This window comes from Dreissena polymorpha, chromosome 4, assembly GCF_020536995.1.
Source record: "Dreissena polymorpha isolate Duluth1 chromosome 4, UMN_Dpol_1.0, whole genome shotgun sequence".
NCBI lineage: Eukaryota > Metazoa > Mollusca > Bivalvia > Myida > Dreissenidae > Dreissena > Dreissena polymorpha.
The window spans coordinates 43,147,090-43,167,140 of record NC_068358.1 but is presented as its reverse complement, the minus strand read 5'-3'; the positions used below and the strand labels follow the sequence as shown (position 1 = coordinate 43,167,140).

At 36.1% G+C, this 20,051-nt stretch overlaps 2 protein-coding genes across 3 annotated transcripts in view; both read right to left on the bottom strand.

Annotated features, from left to right (window-relative positions):
* LOC127879234 (ribonucleoside-diphosphate reductase large subunit-like) overlaps positions 1-5,295 on the bottom strand; it is a 65,274-nt gene extending 59,979 nt beyond the window's left edge. For both annotated transcript variants that reach the window (XM_052425975.1, XM_052425976.1), the window contains exon 1: positions 5,132-5,295. In XM_052425975.1, the coding sequence (XP_052281935.1) occupies positions 5,132-5,150 (19 nt within the window). In that variant the 5' untranslated portion in view covers positions 5,151-5,295. The remainder of the gene's footprint in view (positions 1-5,131) is intronic.
* Positions 5,296-12,004: 6,709 nt separating this feature from the next.
* LOC127879246 (uncharacterized) lies at positions 12,005-17,189 on the bottom strand. Its single transcript, XM_052426005.1, has 3 exons — positions 16,793-17,189; positions 13,091-14,196; positions 12,005-12,851 (listed from the first exon to the last, which is right to left on the bottom strand). Exons 2-3 carry the CDS (start codon positions 14,061-14,063, stop codon positions 12,436-12,438), a joined length of 1,389 nt encoding a protein of 462 aa, XP_052281965.1. The 5' UTR covers positions 14,064-14,196; positions 16,793-17,189; the 3' UTR covers positions 12,005-12,435.
* Positions 17,190-20,051: the final 2,862 nt, after the last annotated feature.

The following is a 20,051-nucleotide window of genomic DNA, read 5'->3' as shown; positions in this document are numbered from 1 at the left end:
ATATTTGTGTTTTTTAACCGTTTCATAAAAAAAAATTGGGGGGGGGGGGGGTGAGGTGGGGGGGTATAGTGCGAGGGTGTGGTGGTAATTTGTGAGATGATCTTAAAAAAAAAAAAAAAAAATAAATAGGGGGGGGGGGATTCGGGTGGGGGGAGGGGGGGTGGGGGGGGGGGATTATTGGGTGCGATGGTTGGACGGTATTTCAAACATAAAATAATCAAAATAAATAGTTTTGTTTTTTAACCGTTTAAAAAAAAAATTGGGGAGGGGGTGGGTATAGTGTGAGGGTGTGGTGGTCATTTGTGAGATGATCTTAAGAAAAAAAAAAATAAATAAAAAAAAAAAATAGGGGGGGGGGGGGGTGGGGGGGGGCACGGGCGATGGTTTGGGTGGAGTCTATTGTGGTATGTCAGGTAAGAGTAGTTTTGTCAAAGTATCAATCAAATCTAATCATAAATAAAGAAGTTATGGCAATTTTAGAGAAATTTAATAATTTGACCTTGAGAGTCAAGGTCATTCAAAGGTCAAGGTAAAATTCAACTTGCCAGGTACAGTAACCTCATGATAGCATGAAAGTATTTGAAGTTTGAAAGCAATAGCCTTGATACTTAAGAAGTAAAGTGGATCGAAACACAAAATTTAACCATATATTCAAAGTTACTAAGTCAAAAAAGGGCCATAATTCCGTAAAAATGACATCCAGAGTTATGCAACTTGTCCTTTTACTGTACCCTTATGATAGTTTGCGAGTGTTCCAAGTATGAAAGCAATATCTATGATACTTTAGGGGTAAAGTGGACCAAAACACAAAACTTAACCAAACTTTCAATTTTCTAAGTATAAAGGGCCCATAATTCCGTCCAAATGCCAGTCAGAGTTACATAACTTTGCCTGCACAGTCCCCTAACGGTAGTTAGTAAGTGTTGCAAGTATGAAAGCAATAGCTTTGATACTTAAGGAATAAAATGGACCTTAACACAAAACTTAACCAAAATTTTCAATTTTCTAAGTATAAAAAGGGCACATAATTCTGTCAAAATGCACGCCAGAGTTATCTAACTTTGCCTGCCCAGTCCCCTCATGATAGTAAGTAAGTGTACCAAGTTTGAATGCAATAGCATTGATACTTTCTGAAAAAAGTGGACCTAAACGCAAAACTTAACCAAAATTTTCAATTTTCTAAGTATAAAAAGGGCACATAATTCAGTCAAAATGCACGCCAGAGTTATGTAACTTTGCCTGCCCAGTTCCCTCATGATAGTAAGTAAGTGTACCAAGTTTGAATGCAATAGCATTGATACTTTCTGAGAAAAGTGGACCTAAACGCAAAACTTAACCGGACGCCGACGCCGACGCCAAGGTGATGACAATAGCTCATAATTTTTTTTTCAAAAAATAGATGAGCTAAAAATTGACAATGATTTAGAGAAAAAGGAAGTCAAGAAATGGTACGAAGACACCAGAGAACGCTCTTTTCAAGTGCACTGGTGTAACGATCGACCGTCTTAATTCTAGTGACTGATTAGATGTAATTGTATTATGTTAAAATGTTGTGATTTGTTATAATTGAGGTTAAAAAAGTTTGGGCATGTAAAAAATATGTTGGGCATGTAAAAATTCTTAAGTAACTGGCCCGACTGGCATGTAACTTTTCAAAGCTAATTTCGAAGACTGGTGTACGAACAACTGGGTCAAGAATAATGCCCTTATGATACGCATTCTCGTTACCGATAGGACGCTTGAAAAGTTACCTTAGAAGTTTTTGTGGTGCATCTGTGTCAGAATACATGGCTGTGTAATGTGACTATTATTCGATATTAGACAACATTATGAGAGCGGATTATCGGCGGTCTGAGTGCCTTCCGCCATTTGTTAAAAGGACGTTATACGGCCAATTTTTGGCGTTATTTACGGCCGGAAAAGCTGACTAAACGGGCATACATTTAATTGTTATTTTATTGTATTTAGAGTTGTGAACGTCATAGCGATAAAAAGTATACAATGTATTTTTATTGTTTGATTGAAGCAGAATAAAGACTAAAGTCCGGTAAAATGCGGCGAGGTCCGGTACATTTTACAGTGCTCACTCTGGCCTTCAGAAAATAATAGCCATTTTTTTTTCCTTAAAAAAAATAATAGCCAAAACAGACGCGGGCTTTTCCGCACAACAGTACTGAAGGCAAAAACAAAAAAAAATGTCAATTTATATATGTTTTATTAAATGTTGTATATCTATTCATTTGTTATATGTACTGAAAAACAAGCATGATATCAGTGTGTCATTTCTAAAATACTATCATTGCTTAACATACAAAGTCATGTACATACAAACATACACAGTCATGTACATCATGTATCATTGTGTCATTTTCTAAAAAAAATCTTACCAGACATGAGGTCCGATAACATTTAAAATTTTTAAATGTTATCGGACCTCATGTCTGGTAAGATTTTTTTTGTCTTTCGCATGGGTTGAAAGAAGGCCTGTTGGTTTCACATTTTGGCCTGTTGGCTCAAAAGTTATTGAGAACCCTGCCTGACCACTCAAAATGGGCAGCCCCATATGATGCACATGCATGCCAAATATGAAGTTGCCATCTTTAATATTGCAAAAGTTATGGCAAATGTTTAAGTTTGAGGCAAACCAACAAACAAACAGAAGGGGCAAAAACAATGTCAGTACATACTAAGCGATATGTTTGTGAAACACTATGTCCCTATATATAATTTATTTGACCTTCGATCTTGAAGGATGACCTTGACCTTTCACCACTCAAAATGTGCAGCTCCATGAGATACACATGCATTCCAAATATCATGTTCCTATCTTCAATATTGCAAAAGTGTACATTAAATGAGCGATTTTGACCCATATATTTGACCTTTGTCCTGGACGGTTGACCTTGACCTTTCATCATCCAAAATGTGCAGCTCCAGGAGATACACATGCATGCCAAATATGAAGTTGCTATCTTCTTCAATATTTCAAGTAATGGCAAATATTAAAGTTTGCACAAACAAACCAACCAACCAACCAACCGACAGGGAAAAAACAATATGTCCCCCACATATAGTGGTGGGGGACATAAAAATTCACATATATATTTCCCTTATAGCATATGTTTTATTGAGAATTGGAGATTAGGAAATTATATGTTTGGAGAAGTTACCTTTTTTTTTTAAAACATATTTGTGTGCATTGTTGAAAATTGTCTTTTAAAATATTAATAATTTCAGTTGTGAAATTCATTCGGTCCTGTGGACTTAAGAAACTGCAGGACCGCCCTGACTTGGATTGATATGACTGAAGCATCACATCACAGAGCTCTCTATCTATCTATATATACTGCTAGTCGCCAACAATTAGCATTACAAGCAGGCGCGTGTCAGTGCTAGGAAATTAAGGAAGAAGTGTATAGGAGATAAAAGTAATACATAATGTATTTGTGAGACATAGAAACAAAGGTGATAGTGTTAGTTAAAAGAAGGAATATACAGATAAAAGGTTAAAAACAGCCAACCTGCTTAGAAACTGTGGTCTAGTTTGGTCACCACCAGCCTAAACTGGTCCAGGGTAGGTGCCTGTACAGTATTGGCTGGTAGAGAGTTCCATAGGACAATAGTGGCTGGATAGAAGGAGAATTTATAGTAGTTGCTTGGAGTGGGGATTTGTCTGAATGAAAGAGGGTGCAAATGTCTAGTGAGCCGGGTCGGAGGAGTGACGTAGGGAGGCATTGGTACAGCAACCAGTCCGTGGACAATTTTATAGAACATCAGTAGCCGGGAGTCATACCTTTTGTTCTCAAGTGAACGCCACCCTAATTTGTCTAGCATTTTTCTCTCGGTAACGCTTAATCAAGCGTATTTGTACGCATACAGTTGACAAATGATGCTTATCAGAAACCAATCGACATGACGCTTTATCAGTGATTGCTACGCCCTCTTAATCACGTGGCTCAGAGGGAAGAAAACCTAGACAAGCTAACACCAAAATGGCTTCTTTGCCTATAGACTGCATATAAATTTACGCGATATTCCGGATGATTTTATGGACTTGTTTAACACCATATTACACTTGTAAAGGGGTTGATGCCATTGATAGTTATTCTGCAAATGCAAAAAAAATACAATTAATGAGAACATCCAGGGTTTTTTTTCCTTATTTGGGACCCGCCGAAAATCGGCCCTTTCCCCTCGGATTTTTTTTCCCCTCTGCTGGTAAATTTTCCCCTAGATTTCATTTTCCCCGAAAAAACAAAAAAACAAAACAAAAAATTTTTTTTTTTTTTTTTACCTATAAATATATAAGTTAACCTGATCCAATCCACTGTAGAAGCTAGAAAAATCTTCCATAATTAAATTATCTGTTGCCTTGAATTTGTTTTAAAAACAGTAAAATATGTGAAATTGATTATTTTAGACTTTGCTTATTTTCCCCAAAATCCAGCTTTTCGCACAATATTTTTCCCCAAAATTCGACGTTTCGCGCGATTTTTTTCCCCTCAAAAAAGGCCAGGCCCTTGCCCAAAATCAGATAAAAACCCCTGACATCAGCTATTTATAACGAGTAAATCGGTACATTAAACACGCTCTCAAACGCTTGGGTGCTTACCGAAATCAAGTGGTTGATTTGGGCCAATAACTGCATTTTAATGCCATTTAAAAGCTGTTTTTGACCGGTCTTTGTTAACTGTCAGCTTTTCGAGAATTTCTGGTTGAGATTCTGGAATAACACACTTCAATTTTGGGGTCATATTCGGGAAACTTTTAGCTTTTTTGGACATACTTGGTGGATTTTTATCAAATAAAAGGTGTATTACCATAGATGGACGTTTCCTGCTGGCAACCACAATGACATATGTGTGCATTGTTTGATCTTTCATGCTGTTGGATTGTGTTATTCAGGTCACATGTGAAATCGTCGTTGGATACCTTTACTCTTATTATATTCATATGGACCAAAATTTGTTTTCAAGTACCTGTGAGACAATACCTCGGGTTTTCTCAGAAAACAGCCGAGCTAAAAATCCGTGAACGAAATTTAAATTCTTTTAAAAAACATTTTCCTACGGTCACAATAACGCATTGTACAATTTATGAAAAAAAAATTAAAAAGTGTCACATTACATACTTCTTTTGTTGACAAACATCTTGAATGTTCAGATTTACTGCAAGTGAAAAATGTCGTCCGGTCTTTCTTCTTTGTTCAATTTCCCGCAATCAAACTACGCGCCACAACTTCCCGCCAGAAATGGTGTTAACACGTTCGTTTGTCGTTACGCTAGCAAAACTCGTTTTATTTCAGGCTTAATCGAACTATAGATGCTAAGGTCACTTTGGCTTGCTTGGCCATTGTCGGTTCGGGTACAATCGTGATGCATCGGCTATCTATGGACTCCATCGGAAGAAAAAATATGAAATAAAAAGTCTGCTGATCCAGAGTGGGCTCGGGTACTACTTAAATGTACCCCGGGTACTCTTAAGTATACTTAAATGTACTCCGGGATACGGAAAATATACTGAAACGTACCCGGGAATAATAGGGCTAAATTAGTCGTTCAATTTGTCGTTGTTGGCTTTTTAAAAATTAATTATGTTCATATTAATGTCAATATTCTGTTAAATGGCTTCTATATTATCGAAACTCCTACTCAAAAAGCATGTTGAGACAGGTTTTGTTTAAACAGAATTTTGTTTCCTATTCCGTAGCGCGTTTTACGGCATCGAAATTTGGGCGGGAATAAAACATGGGTACAGTTTTAATTTGCCGGGTGAGTGTTAGTATATTTTCCATACCCGGGATACATTTAAGTATACTTTAGAGTACCCGAGGTACATTTAAGTAGTACCCGAGACGACAATGACCAACCGAGCGTCACTATGTACCGGTCCGTTATGCACAAGACCCAATTTAAAGAATGCCTGTCCCTTTTTCACATACAGCAATCAATCACGCTACCATACCCGTAGCCAAGGGGAAAGGGGGGGGGGCGTTGGGTGCCTTTGCACCCAATTTTTTTGACGAGTAAATTTTTTTTTACTATAAGTTGCACCCAACTTTATTTGACGCAAAAACGGTTATTTATTTTTCCAGGAACCCAGTAAGTCTTCGTATTCAAGCGTTACAATAATGTTGTATTCAATATGCAACCGACAGGTCACCATGTAATTAATTTCTCGATTAAGTCATTTCCAAGATAGCGCGTGATTTTTATTTACAATTTTTAACCTTAGAATTGTTGAAATCAAGTTTTGACAGCAACATTTGAGGAGATCTAAGAAGCCGGTCCACGCAAAATGAAATAGGAATCTTTGTTATAAATGGATATATGTTTGCTGTATAATGCAAAATTATTAACCTAGCACTAATCCGTGTAAAATCAATGCATATTTACAGATATTTGATACTAAATGATTGTTTTGTAACTTTTGTCATCGTTATTAATGCATGTTAAAGCTATAACTTTAATAGATATCATAACAAAATGATGAAGCCTACTTATTAATGGTTGATATACCAGTCCAATAACCTTTTTCGACAATTATCGAAATGGCTTGAAAAACAACTAGATAAACTTGAATAAAAAATCGTATAAAAAAAGAAAATACGAAGATTATGAACGGAATGTTATGTCAGCTTCCAAAAATGACTGAAACCAAAGGACACCTTCGACTATTGCCGAAGACTAATGAGTCACTGGTTAATAACTTTGCATTATACTACGATTTATTACAATTACACATTGTGCACAGCATTTTCGACAAACTGCGTTGTCTTTTTGTTATATCCCCGTACAACCATTTTTGGATCCACTAAAGGGGCAAAATATCAGCTATGCTCAAGACAGGATAAAAAAAAATGTTGAATGACAAGAAAACAAATCATTTCTACAAAGAAATGTAGATTTTTTTGTAGTTTACCAGCATTTAATGGCATCTGTTCTTCTTCACATACATAACTTTCCACAACGTTATAATAATGTCAAACTTGACACCAGGAATGTCCTACTCTTAAACAGTTGTTTTAATGAATTTAAAACGTTATAACATATGATCAGGTGGACGTTAACGTTTAATGTTCTTCAGCTGTGACGGATCTTGAGCATATAATGGGCAAATAAGTACATATTTTTTCTTAAACGTTCTGGTATACATTGTTTAGGACTTTGAGACCATATGCCATATGGTATATGGCATATGGCCAGTAGTTTGTGGTGATAGGGTCTTAATGAAGCCTTCAGTGTTATATGTTTCTGAAATTCGTTTAGAAAGAGATAACTCATTTGTTAAAAATAGTTAAAAAATTCAGTAACCAGTTATACCATTTTGATTTCTTTTTAGGATTGATGCAGATGAGAGAAGACCCAGTTGTTTTAATCAGTGTTTGTTGTACAATACACTATTAGCACGTTAAGAGAAATGCTAGGCCTCTGGTACTATCCATATTAGCAGACCAAAAATTGTTCTGAAAACAAGTCAAATATTTACATTTGACTTGTTCGATTTATAAATGGTAGAATATTGGAATGGTAAAACACACCAATTTTATCAAGATTCCAAGATTCCAATAAAAAATGATATTTTACACCGTTCTTAATTATTGTTGACTTTACATTCTACAAATTTATTGTTGCATAATTATGTAAACAACGTGTGTGCGCGCATACTTGTTTCGGGTAAACACCGTATAAAATGAAGTATATCCGTGACTTATTCAAAAAATGTGGTTATTGAAAAACGTGGTGGGGAATACATGTTTGTTATATCATATTTATGTCGATCAGTCACTGAGTATGGTCAATGAAAGTGAAATTTCATATAAAAATGCTCTCTTACTTTAGTCTCTAAAACAGATAAAAAATTCACCAAAATGCAGGATTTTAAGTTTGATTTTCAAAATGTTCTAGGAGGAGGACTTCACCCCCCACCCCCGATTGCTGGAGGGGAACATCCCCTTCCACACCTACCCCCTTCGCCACTTCGTAGCTCAATAACAATCGTCGATGGCAAAAATTCGCAACACCCTTTTCAAAACACTGGCTACGGGCCTGGCTACGCATGTGCATATTTGTTAAGGGATAAAACTGCACAAGGATCCATCCTATACGACGTTCTTTCATACTCAAATTAGACATTGCACAATATAAAGATTAATAAATAATTAAGGTTAATGTTTCCTAATTGTCATATCAACGATTAATTGCACCATATCCGCTGCATCAATGCATTGGTCACCGATGCCTCTATTGCATATAAACACCAGAAATATTTTGAATCCCTGTTACTTTCTGTTACTTTATGATATACATGTGCAAACTAGTAACTGCCCAAGCTTTATGTAAAGTTCTCATCACTACTTATGATATATTTTCATTTTGTTTGGCAGAATACGTAGTGAATGCAAAAAAGATCACATGATACAACTCATCTGATTCTAGTACAAAGCGTACATACATAATACAGGGAGATGAGACACAATAATTAGCAACTGTGCGCATACAGTGGAGCCATTACAAGAAATGGAAAAATAGTATTTATGAAATCATCATTTCCATGAACTCATCTGGGACTTGGTTGTGTTAAACAATACAATAACTTTGACACCAAAGTAACTCGTTTTCTTGAAATAATCCCACAACCCTTGATACTGAAATACATGTATACATGTGTTCCATCAATTTTACAAGCCTGTTCACTGACAAGATATTCGATTGGAAAGGTCTCCTCATCGATCCCATAGTCCCTCCTCTTCTAGGCCAGGACAGTCTTCAGGTGTGGCAGCATGAGAACAATCAGCTTCTTTATCTCATCCAAGTGTTCAGCATCCATGTCTGACACAGAGTTCCTGCTCTGTCAGATCATATGTACACTACTGAAAAGCTTGCCAGACACTACATGTAACTTCGATATTGTTAACGTAGTGTAATTGTTGCTTATATGGCGTCCATGGTAGCACTCCCTGAGCTGAGAATGGATAGAATCTATTTTAATGATTTGAACATAGAAAGGCTCCACCAAGTGCACAATCAGCAGGCAAAAACTACGACGGCCATCCTGAGGGAAGGGAAGCTCCATCACTTCTCTGACGAGGCAGGTAAGGCGATTGTTGTTTTGAGGGTATTTGCTCAGGAACTTTTATAGATGACCACAGTTGTATAATAGGACTGCGGCGAGATACTCAAACCAGCTGTCTTTGTAGAAAAAAGCACACTTGATAGTGCTCAAAAAGAGGAGGAAATCCATGTGTCGGTTAGAGGGTTTTTGGCCGTACTTTGGAGCTACCAACTTAAGGCACATGACCAGTCCCTAGCATTATTTTGTCTACATCCATATCCGACATGAACGCTGTTGCACTTGCTCCATCTTCATATAAGCCTCCACCATTCGCATCACTATATTAATAGAACTGCCGAAGCGCAGTTTAGTGTGGGTGCAAAAAATATCTGAAAAACTGATGTTTAACATCTCTGCCAACATCTTTCAAAAACCTTTATTGAGATCAGTGTTTACGGTCATACGTGAATCATCAAGGTTTTACAAATCATCCACAATGACACCTCTGACTCATGCAATTATTTCAAACCTATATCCACATGTACCATGAACTCTCCTACCCCTTTCGTGGTAGTACTATCCGATGCACGAGCTATAATTTAACCCTTCTACTTCTCGTCCTCCAGGTTTGCACAACTTGACGAATATTTTGAGCCTCGATTATTGTAGAGCTGCCCTTTTTCTTTAATTGCATTTCACTTTTCCTTATCAAAGATCTCATCACATTGCCCACCACTTTTCTAACGTCATCTACCTATGGTGTTGCCTACTTTAATAACAGCTGTGATCACCTCATAAATAGAAAGTCCCTTTTCTGACAGATCGGGTAACGTTTTATAAAACTCACCCGGATCTTTGTCGTGGAAAATCACATGTTTCAAAATTCGTGTGTAATTAAGCAACAACTGCGATTTCTATTTGTTTTGGCGATTTCTATTTGTTTTGGGTTCAGCTAGTACCTCACTCTATTCATCCTGTATTGTAAGTTGTGTTACTCTCAGTCATTTGTCTCAGTAGCTTTAAGACTATGTCCATTTTCCTTTTATTGCTGCTGCAGCTGGATATATCACCATTTTCAATCAAGATATCTGTGATATGGTAAAGAGCTTGATATGAGAACTGCTGGTCTCTCTTCTTCCGGTACTCTTTTTTTCCTCTCTCTCTTTCAACCTCTAGGTTTGTTTCATGGTATGGTGCCAGGCACGTTCCACACCTTTGGAACAAAACAACCTCTCTCTGTCTTCTGATCTTCTTAATATTTGTGTTTCAGTTCACCCAGTCTTACATAACAATCTTTCTCTTTCTACGGTATACGGTCGTTGGTAAATATTCGAAAGAACTTGTATGAAATAACTCGTTGTATTAGTGAACAGCAATATACCTTTCTTTACTTGTATGCCCATACTTCTTTTAAACCTTCACAGAATTGTTTCCATATCTTGTCTAACGGACAGTCGAAACCCGATGGCTAGAACTATCTTGGCTCGAATTTCCGGTTGGCTCGAACTCTTTCTGAAGCACCGAGTTTTTATTGCTATATATTAATGTAAATTTCTGTCGGATGGCTCGAATTCGCGAGGGTCGAATTATCGGATGGCTCGAACTAATTTAAAGTCACGGTCACCACCGGCGAGTTCGAGTCATCGGGTTTTGACTTTAGTTCGGATGGTGCTCAAGGAAAGTAATTTGTTGTAGTAATGGGCTTGGTCTTATTTGCCGCTACCCCTGCTGCCTCGGATGTGGTTAATCTCCACTTGTCCATCTACAGGTGGTGCCGTATCTTGCAGTTGGCAACATTATATTTTCAGAAGAGCTAGTTTTGAAATAACGTCTGAGCTCTTCTATTCTTGCCGATGCACGTCCTCAGACTAATGCGACTTTTCTAAAAAAGATGTATAAGCTCAATTAGATTAAGTTACAAACACTAGGTGTGCGAGATTGTTAATAACTTCTGTGCGCTCAAGTTATTTATTATTGTATAATTAATTCACCGTTTAAATTGAGCAAACAAAATTTGACTAATTCAGTAATTTGGATCGAAACTGACACAAACCAAGCTATATTACGGTATAATTATAAAATCATGATTATGCATTAAAAAATAAATAAAATACCTGTGTAACATACAACGGTGTAGATCGTTTTCTGATAGTTTGTCAAATATGGTAATCTGTTTGGGGATTTGGCGTTATTTTGCAGTCAACCAGGAGACAAACCGTTTTATGAAAATGTGATTTATAACATTCTTTGTAACATTGGACAAGCGAAAAAAGTGTTCTCTCAAGAAATGTTTAATGATAAAAGGGATGTGCGTAAAATAAATGAAATCATTTCCGATTCAGTTTTTATATTTTTGGTATCCCAATGCACCATCCCTAATGTAGGTGTACCTTTTTTATTCCATTTATCCACGCTCCCTAACAATTGTACCGACAAAGCACACACACACACGCACCCGCGCATCCGCGCACGCACAGACACACACACACACACACACACACGCACACACACACACACACGCACGCACGCACGCACACACACACACACACAAACACACACGCACACACACACACACAAAAACACACACACACACACACACACACACACACACACACACACACACACACACACACACACACACACACACACACACACACACACACACACACACACACACACACACACACACACACACACACACACACACACACACACACACACACACACACACACACACACACACACACACAACACACACACACACACACACACACACACACACACACACACACACACACACACACACACACACACACACACAATGTTGAAATTGTTTACAACTATGAAAATCTAATCAGGTAAGTCAATGTTCGGATGTATTCCTCTTTAATGCATGAAAGAAAGCTAATAACATTACACATACAAGTTTACATAAGAATTATATTCAGCACATGCTTTAACTATCAGATTGAGAAACTGTTTGTATACAAATGAAACTGACACAATTGAAGTAAACATGGCACTGGCACTGACACTGACTTGGTCCGGTATTTTTCATTTCAAACCCTTTGAAAACTTAAAGTATCCATTTGTGCCAATTTTGTACCCTGTATATGAACATTTAGTCACATATAAAAAACAATGTAAATCCACATGTTGAACATAGCTGCAAGTTATACATTTTAACAATGATTATCAACAGCACACCCTAGTGCCCAACATATGATTAATAAAATTGTGAAAATAATATGTTATTTATATTACAAGCTCAATTTAAAGCAGATTTTTTGGCAAATACTGTAGGCGAAGAAAGGTCTTAATAATATTTTAAATTAGCAACAAATTATGAGGAGATTACTTGTGATTGCGTATACAATGTTGTTAAATTGTCTTTAAGAACACACGTCCGGATACCTCATCGTTCTTTTCCGACAGTGGCTGTAACGTAAACACTTTAATGTAATTATTATTCTTCATTCCCACAATGAGTGAGTCTGTAAGCTTACTGTAGTAGACAGATGTTGGGTAAATCATACCATCACTTACAACCTCGGCTAGTCTCTGTCTCCCATCTTTGTCTACCTGGAGGATTCTGTTAGACTTCATTCCACATACCAGAACCTGTCCTGAGTCTGTCACATGGAGACCAGGTAAGTACAGGGTTTCCTCCCACTTCATTCTAGGGCAGGCGAGCGTTTTAAGAACTTTTCCATCCCGCGACAGTGTAACCAGCTCTGTTGTTGCTTTGTTCGCCACATATATCCTGTCTTCATTTGGACTCACTGCGCAGGTGGTGACTTTGTTATGGAAGATAATGATTATGAGGTGTTGTTGTTGTTTTTCAGTTTATAATTGTTAATTTGTTATGATACAAATAATTTCTTAATTTGCAATTCATCTGTATGAGTGAACTTTATATACTATATATATAATACTAAATATAATAACATATTGTCTGATAAGATTACTTGTATCTACTTGACAGTAGAATCATGGGTCTTAAATGTTTGGAAAAATACATAAGTGATAGTCATACCTCCACCTGATGTATGTTCATACATCTTGCTCGACAGTCTACCATCCACAGTATAGCGATACAATGCTCTACCATCTGTAATGTACAGGTTACGGTGGTGAGGGGCAATACACAAGCACACATGTGTGAACTTCAGTATCCTGTCCTTTATCAACAGACCATTGGTCACTTTGATGAAATGGACCTCAGTGCTGTACACAGTAACAGCCACCAAACTGGAGTCAATACTGCACATGGACCGTGGTCCATCAGGCAAGTCACAGTGGCCCACCACCTCATAGGTCTGATCCAGAAGCATCACATTATTGTTCATCCAGTCAGCGATGAGCAATTCCCCGGAAACTGTCTCACAGATACCTGATATTACGCATTTTGTATTATCATTCTTCGCTTTCACTCTATACGTCTTACTACTCTTTACGCTGATTACTTGCTTTGCATCATATATCACTGATGATTTGTTAACATCACTTGGTTGGCGTTGTAGGCTAAATGCTGTGTTGCAAGCTGTAGGCTTTTCTTGTTTAGCTAATTCTTTCAGTGTTGTAATCTCAGCTGTTTGTGATTGTTTACCTTTGCTGAGTATTTGTCCTAACCCTGAGAGGGTGGACAGGAATTCTAGGATGGATGTGTCAAGATTAAAGGTTAGTGCCATCTCATTCTTTGTTATCATGTCTTTTAAAAATGCTTCTATCTTGAGGGACTGGTCGCGGCATTTTCTGGACTTGATAAAACGTACTGCTTCACTTTTGTCCTTTCTTCCGAAAACATGTTCTTTTAAGCGTGTCATATTTTCGATAGACATAGTGCAGTTTTCGATGTCAGTTTGAATAGATGTTCTCATGGAGGCCATCAATGTGTCCAATGAATACTTAGTTTTCATCTCCAGTTGATCTAAAGCATCATTAATTCTGTTTCGGCAAGAACTAATTTGTTTCAGAATGTCCGTATAAGATTTCTCAAGCGACTTCATATTTTTCGCAAAGTCATCTTTTTTCTGTACCAACTTCTGCTATTGTGTATCAACCGTTCCTGACAACTGCTTAAAGTCACCGTTTTGATCGAGGTCTTTCACTTTGTCAGCTATAAGTGCAACTTTGCATATCCTGTAAAAACAAACACACTATACATAATTCATGTAATTTTCTAAGCATGAATAATATTCTTAGATGTAGACTTTATTTGTGATGCTATTATTTTGTCATATGAAATTTCGTTTGTAAACATATATTCCTCTGTATTTTAAAACTTAAGATTGTTAATGAAGCTTCCAAAATTAATATTTAAACAAAAATTCCGACAAGAAGGACACATAATACTAAATGCTATATTTCGTATACACCATAATAAAGGGGATGATTGTTGGTTTTGGTAGATTTTGATTCACAAGTAGTAATAATTCATATGTAATGACAATCTTCGAATATGCAGGGATATTTTGCCGTGTAACTTGCCATTGGAAGCGCGGTGTTTAAGTCGGTTGGTCCGTAGGCCATTCGTTTGTGCATGATTTCTAGAGAAAATTTCTAGATTTCTTTGACGTAAAACCATGCAAATCGGTATGATGATTACTTGAGAGGAAAGGATGACACGTGCCAATTTTAGGGTCAATGCCATTGGGGCTTGTAACAGAACATTTGTCTCCGTACAAGATCTGGAAAATGCTTTAACATGAAAACCGATCGTATGGTTATTTCGATGAAAGGAAAGAAGCCCGTTAATTATCAGGTTACAAGGTCAAAGGTCAAATTAACATGTGTTTTGAGAAGAGTTTATGTAGTTCTATATTTTGAGACAACTCTAACCTACGATAATGAAAATTGTTTTTCTATTGGCGAAAATGGATACGCATTTTGATTTTAATGTCAGCTAGTAAATTGTCAAGGCAACATGAGCTGTTCGAAAGAAATTGGTATCTGCATGCTATCTAAAGCACTTTGACATACAATCATACACATTGGTATGCTGTTATTTAGGATGAACGAATGACACTTTGATTTTGAGACCATCATGTCAAACGTCAATGTCAAACGTGATTGTAACAGGAAATTCGTTTGCACACAATATCTTGAAAAGGTTTTTACCTGTAACCATGCTAATTGGTATAATGCTTATTTGGGTGGAAACAAAGACGCTTCTTTAATTTGAGGTCATCAGTTCATAGGTAATGTCACGTTGGTTTATATTATGCAATTTGTTTCCGCATAATATCTAGAAAACGCTTTTGACCATGATTTACTTAATTGCTATGTTGGTTACTTGAGAGGAAAGAAAGAATTATGCCGATTGATGTTGAGGTCAACGGGTCAAAAATCAAGATAAAATGTTAATTGACCCTTGCTTCTATATATCGAGAGGATTCTTATGATCATATAAATTAGTATGTTGTTTTAGTCGGATGACTCATAATGTATTTCAAACCATGAGATAAAATGCCAAGGTCCTAGGAACGACTTTCCCTTTACATGTTTAATAAACTTGTTTCATGAGATATACAGTGAATACAAATCAATAATTTACCAAATCCAACACATTTTCTTTATTTATGTTTTCATTTTATTTTTTTTAATCAAAATGTGATTTACTAGCACTTATTAAATTTTTTAGTCTGATATACAAATAATGAGGTAAATCACAAGTTTTGATTCCGGCATCGTTGAGCAGAATTTAAACATTAACACCATTAATGTGGAACCGGGGAAATGTTTCTACAATAAAAAAATTAACATAATTGATTATGTTTATCAATATTCTTCAGTGTAAAATGTCGTTATGAATCACAGAAAATCATACCATAAATGTGTTTATGTTCTTTATGCACGCATGTGTACTGTACTATCATAATTATGAATACAATTATTCTGTTCTTTTATAGCTCCACATTTAGAAAGTTGAGTTTGTTGGTCTTTGTATGCCATGCTTCCCAGACTAAAGGTAACACAAAACATCATTCAAAACAGTTTTTAAACATTGTTTTCTATTTGTTTATTTGGGATTTCGCTGTTTTCAATAATAGTTCATATCTCCGGTGGTCAGTTAACAAACTAATACTTTTCCTTGGATAGCTGTTTTTCGAGTCGTTAGTGCGCATGCTTATGCTAGTTACTGACAACTGCCCTACTTGAGTTATTGGTAGGTGGAGAATGGCAGAAAATGAGTCTTGTTGTAAAACAACTTATCATTGAAAGATGGTTGGTCCTTGTTAACCGAACTATTAAGAGAATACTTTGACGACAGAGTATCCAAGTGTCAAGTAGGTTGGTTACTCGTGAAGAAAGGAAGAAAGCTGGCAGATTTCAGGTCATACAGCAGTTAGTAAATGAAACAATAATTAATTACACATATATGACGACTTTTTAATCGGCTGCGCTTGGAAGATATTTGTTTCACAAACATCATTTGCTATGATTTCGTCTATGTACAACTTAATGTATATGTTAACATGCCAACATGCGGTTAGTATTACATTTTTATCTTAACTATGGTGCCGTGATTTAAAAATAGAGACCCATGGCTTTAGGCACAATTGTTCTGTTAACTTTTCGTTTGAATTCTATTAAGATTATCATGTCAGTGACATTGGTCTCAAAGGGTCCTCTTGTTGACTTTGTTGAACACTGGAAGAGATGTGACTGATGGTCAAACGTTTGTTTAGACAGACATGTACAAAAATATATTGATTAATAGTGATCATGTACTTACATTTGATCGTGGACATGGCAGACATGACATATCAGCTGACTGTGGTCCTCACAGAATATGCTCAGTTTTTCCTTCTTGTGCTCCTTACATTGCTCTAGATCTCCAACATTAGATTCGGGCCATTTGCGGATGTTTTTCTTGTCCAACATTGTATGCTTCTTGTAAAGATAGTTATGATACTTAACACATGTGCAACAGTACAATTGAGAACAATCCTCACAGTAATATTCAGCCTGTGTGTTTCTGTCGTTTTCCTGACACGTGAAACAAGAAAAGTCAAAGGGAGAGTCTGATCCCCTATAAATTGAACTCTTCTTATTGGAAGCCATTTGATATATTATATCGTTGTTAACTGTTTAACATTGAAATTCAGTCTTTGTAACGTATGTACGGTTAGATCCGGTGATGTGATTGTACATTGTTCTATACTGTAGTTGTGCGTTACATATCGATTACCAATAAAGATCAGTTAAATATTAAACACTTTAAACTATCCACAGACTGATACGGTTTAAAATGTTTTAAAAAACCAACGTGCTGTTTAATTGTATTGATCTCAATAATCGATTCACGTACAAACTTACATAGTATATTTTTCCTCCTGGCAAGACTTTAAGTAAAGTGAGCTGAAAATGTGTTTATGTAAAAATGTGAATGTAGATTATAATCAACATTAAGTACATATTCACACACTCTGAAACTGAACTTGTGTAGATAATGCTCATATGGAACTATAAGGATACCGTGTTAATTGGTTTTTTTTTAAATTTGTCCGACTTTTTGTTTCGGAATTTCAAAAAATTTGTAAAGTGTAATCATAATTATTCCATGACAAAATATACATATCTGCCTATTTTGGTTATATTTTGGAAATTAAAAAAATAACGGGGATCATCTACAAAACAGTAATATTTACACTGATCTAAACAATATGTGCAATAACAATTTTCTCCTAAACGTCGACACGTTTCAATGACTAATTTATTACTACACCACCGGAATATAGCACACGACTTTCAATTTTAAAATGGCATATCACTTGATAAATATTTCTCGAGGTTTTACATAAATTTAAAATGTAAATATATCGATGATAATATATGAAAGTTTCTGGCCTGTTCTGTGATTTTACAATCAATCAATCTTTGTTCTAATGAGATAAAACAATAATTATACATGTCCTTTTACTTGACACGAACCCGCAACCCATAGCTTCACCATATACGTTTTACAGATGTCGACCAATTTTTCCTTCCGATATCATCTTGTCATACAAATAAACTTACACAAATATTTTATCCACTTTGCCTGATGTTCTTTATGTAGAGGTAGTAAACCACATTCTCCCAATACAACATTGTCATTAATAAAGTTATTTTCACCAAGAACATACAATGATTTCAATCTATTTAGGGCTTATAGGCACATCCGTTTATTGAAAGTAACATAAATACTCAAAATCAAAAAATATTTCGCAAAATATTTCGTAAAATAAAGTTAACCTATACAAATCTGTGTTCATTATAGCAATAGCCAAAATTTCAACGATAGTTGTCATATGGTAACATAAATTTAACGAGATACAAAATGTTCGTCTTTATTTTTTGTGCGACAATATATTACATTTTAATTTCCCGCCGAGATATCCGAACATTTATGAGCGACCGAGAGATTGGTTTCGGGCAGCGTCCGTAGAACGACGTTTTCATGAGAACTATGTCATGCGTCCAAAGCTGCCCGGAACTAATCTCGCGTTCTCTCGTAAATAGTTGGATATGATAGCCGGAAATTCACAAGGAATATATTGTGACGCACCCACGCATTTTGTATTGCGTTAAATATATGTTACCAGACCACATCAAGCGTTGAAATATGGCTTTGGCTATAAAGAACATTGATTTTTTATGTTTTTACTTTATTTTTCGAAATATTTTACGAAATTTTCGTTGATTTTGAGTGTCAATAGGCGTTTAAAAATTCCGAAACAGAATTCAATTTCTATTGTAACATAGCTTTTAAATGTTGAAATACCTTGTCTCGAACACCATCTAAAATATAGTTTTTAATAGTTTACCGAGAATCAGACTATTAAAGCCCTTAAAAGAAAGGTTTAAACCTAAAATCTACCACAAAGTCTAACCGTTCGTTGTCATTTTCGCTAAATGATTATTGCCTAAGCTCTGTTGCTTGTCCTTCGAGTGTTTTTTTAAGATTCATACTACGCACCTGCATGTATATAACGAGCATACTTTGTGCTTTGTCATGAATATCTTAAACTTATTTCCAGAATAACTTTATGAAATTGGATACAGTTGGTTTTGTATCTCAAAGGAGAGCAACATAGCGTTATCAACAACGCAATTAGTCATCAATAATACCGTTCGCCTGTTAAGATATGGTACATTCCTTGTCCCTCCACGGTCTGTATTCAGAATTGCAATAACTTTATTTACACTCTGGTTAATAATTAACTTTCACATCGGTTACAGAGAATTTTAATAGCTGAGAGATTGGATATCAGTGTTTCCTACCCTGTGTGTTTGTGCGTATTTCGTGGTTTGTTAGATTAAAGTGTTTAGATTAAACTCCTACCTGAAAGTTTGGTTGATTGTTTTAAATGTATGCTCAAATGTCCATCTATTATTCTTTTACTTATCAAAAATAAATTTTGGCTTTGTCTTTTTGTTGGGTTTGACAGAAGTACCTAGAGGAAACCCGACCATTCTGATGACCACAAACAAAATAACTCACATGTGTGTTAGCTAACTTTATTGGGACAAGGGAGTGGTTCTGACGTTCTCTTAGTTGTTACATAACAATGTAAGTCGCTAAATTATTTGTTGCACATACAGATAAGCTTGCCTCTACTCAGCCCTGAATGCTCTGTCACTGATCCTGACAATGCTGCTGATCAAGCCGGTGGCAATCTACATTCTGGATGAGATAAATGCTGCTCTAGACATCCCCCATACGCAGAACATTGATCAGAGTTCCCATTTGTAAAACTCGCATTTGATTTTTTGGCGCAAGCTCGTGATGGTGCACTAATATGAGTGAATGTTTCTCTCTCAAACTATGGATGTGAATTCTCAATCTTTCATTCTTTTAACGGCCTTTTCAATACCAAGATTTCTTTTTATTTAAACGTTTGTTACTCATTTTTATTGATTGTTTTGATGGGCTATATTCGAGTCATTACGTATTGTTTAATCCAGATGGTCAGCATGGAATGGCGCTTTACTTTAACAAATATATAATA